The sequence below is a fragment of the Primulina eburnea genome, chromosome 1 (genome assembly GCF_022965805.1).
Source record: "Primulina eburnea isolate SZY01 chromosome 1, ASM2296580v1, whole genome shotgun sequence".
In the NCBI taxonomy this organism is placed as follows: domain Eukaryota; kingdom Viridiplantae; phylum Streptophyta; class Magnoliopsida; order Lamiales; family Gesneriaceae; genus Primulina; species Primulina eburnea.
In genome coordinates this window covers 12,161,401-12,163,465 of record NC_133101.1, presented here as the reverse complement: position 1 = coordinate 12,163,465, position 2,065 = coordinate 12,161,401, and the positions used below count along the sequence as shown (strand labels likewise).

Here is a 2,065-nt window from a genome sequence, read left to right as displayed (position 1 = left end):
TACTAAGGACTGCTTCTATCCTGATAACTCACTTTAATCTCAAGTGGGATTTCTTCCGTTTGTTATGATAAGTGACGGGATCTTGTGCTTTGCAACAAGTATTGAGGTCTTAAATCATGAAGCACCAGTTTAGCATTTAGTCTTTACGACCGATAATATGCTTTCATGTTTTTGGTTGATGTATTGGCTGACAGAGCCTTCCTGGAGAGAAATTTAAATATTTACTTCAATGAAACTCTACAATCCAAGATTCGCCTCCACCGGAAATCGATAGAATTGATCGTCTTTTGTAAGAGTGCATTAGTCATTTTATATTTTTTATGAAAATTACTGAATTTGATTTTTAAAAAAATAGATTCTCACGTCTACATTTAAGAACTTAAGGAATCTTGTGTACATGCATGTGTTAGAATGGTGTGGCATTTGGATCGATGAATTTGAAATCATCATTTAACGTGTTGGAATAATGTTTCATTGGAAGTTTTGATGGATTGTTGATGGTTTTGAGATGAGAAAAGGTGTTGTGTATATAGATAGATGATTGAGTAACCATCATTTGGTTCAAGAAAGTAGTTCGAATCGAGTGAAAGAGAGGCCAGTAGATGAGTGGTGGCTGCAGAAATTTGGGAAACAAAGCCACATAGGAATAACATGGTTTTGTCTTCTGCTAATCACTACAAGTCATGTTGGAGACATTGTTCCCTACTAATTTCGGCAACAATCACTCAAAGGGGTCCTCAAACAAATCACTTGAATTTTCTTTGGATCCCTTTAATATGTCTCATTCTAGTCATCTACCAACCTTATATTTATCTCAATTAATAATAATAAAAAAAACTAGATTGATTAACGACGTTGACTGTCTTCTATCCCACAGGCAGAGGCATGTGAAATGAGAACATGACATATATACTTGAAATGAGTGAACTGCTTCATTATAAAGTCTTTATTTTTCTACCATACATTGGAATGGATAATGTTTGCTGAACTGTAAATTGTATTTTATTCTTTATCACGTAAATGAAATCTAAAATAAATCTTGATTCTTGTTTTAAAAAATGCATCAGCTAAGTATACTTGTTCTTTGTATTCAAGATGTTTCTCTGTAAGTTTTGTTGATATATGGATTGGGATTATGTAACTTCAAGCAAATCGATTGAAGCACTCCAAATAAAATTATTAATCTCATATAATTGGATAATTTATTTTGGCAGGGCCCTTCGAGTTCTTGTCGTAGGAGACGATAGGGAACAATGAGTCCAACGTGATTTATGATCATTCATGGAAGACAAAACCATGTTATTCTTCATGTGCTTATGTTTCTCAAAATTTTCCAGCCATAACTCATCCAATGGCCTCTCGCCAACTCAAATGGAACTACTTTTTTGAAATATTTGACTTTTAAACGTTCATCTATCTATATAAACAACACATTTCCTAGTTCAAAACATCAACAATCATCAAAACTGATCTTCCTCAGTTTCCATTTGCTTCACAAATCAAAGCATTCCTTTCTGAGTGTACAATAACAATGGCTATTAGACAAATCCTTACCCGTTCTTTGTCAAGTGAAAGAAGATCAAATTCTGTTGATGTTCCAAAGGGACATTGTGCTGTTTATGTAGGGGAGACTGAAAATAAGCAACGTTTTGTGATTCCTCTATCATATTTGAACAACCCTTTATTTCAAGATTTGTTAAACCAAGCCGAAGAAGAATTCGGGTTCTATCATCCAATGGGCAAACTCACCATTCCTTGCAGCGAAGATTTATTTATTGATCTCACTTCTAGATTGAGCAGAATATGATAATATGGAATACTATACTACAGTTTAGAGAGTAGTTTTGTATGCTTCCCTTTGGGGATTCTTGTCGATTTTCGATCTGTGTATGTATACAATTGCAGATGATAAATCCTTGAAACAAAATACCGTGTGAAATATTTATTACATCACAATTTTTGCTTATACTCAGAAGCAATATTACATTTATTTGTGTTCTTTGATAGAATACTGAGCAAGATCTCTGATATAACACCAACTCTTCCCAAGCATCATAGAAGGCAT

At 33.8% G+C, this 2,065-nt stretch overlaps 1 protein-coding gene across 1 annotated transcript; it reads left to right on the top strand.

Annotated features, from left to right (window-relative positions):
* The first annotated feature begins 1,531 nt into the window (after nucleotides 1–1,531).
* Nucleotides 1,532–1,807, top strand: LOC140804293 (indole-3-acetic acid-induced protein ARG7-like). The gene has a single exon (XM_073160193.1). The coding sequence runs from the start codon at nucleotides 1,532–1,534 to the stop codon at nucleotides 1,805–1,807; it is 276 nt and encodes a 91-aa protein (XP_073016294.1).
* The last annotated feature ends 258 nt before the right edge of the window (nucleotides 1,808–2,065 follow it).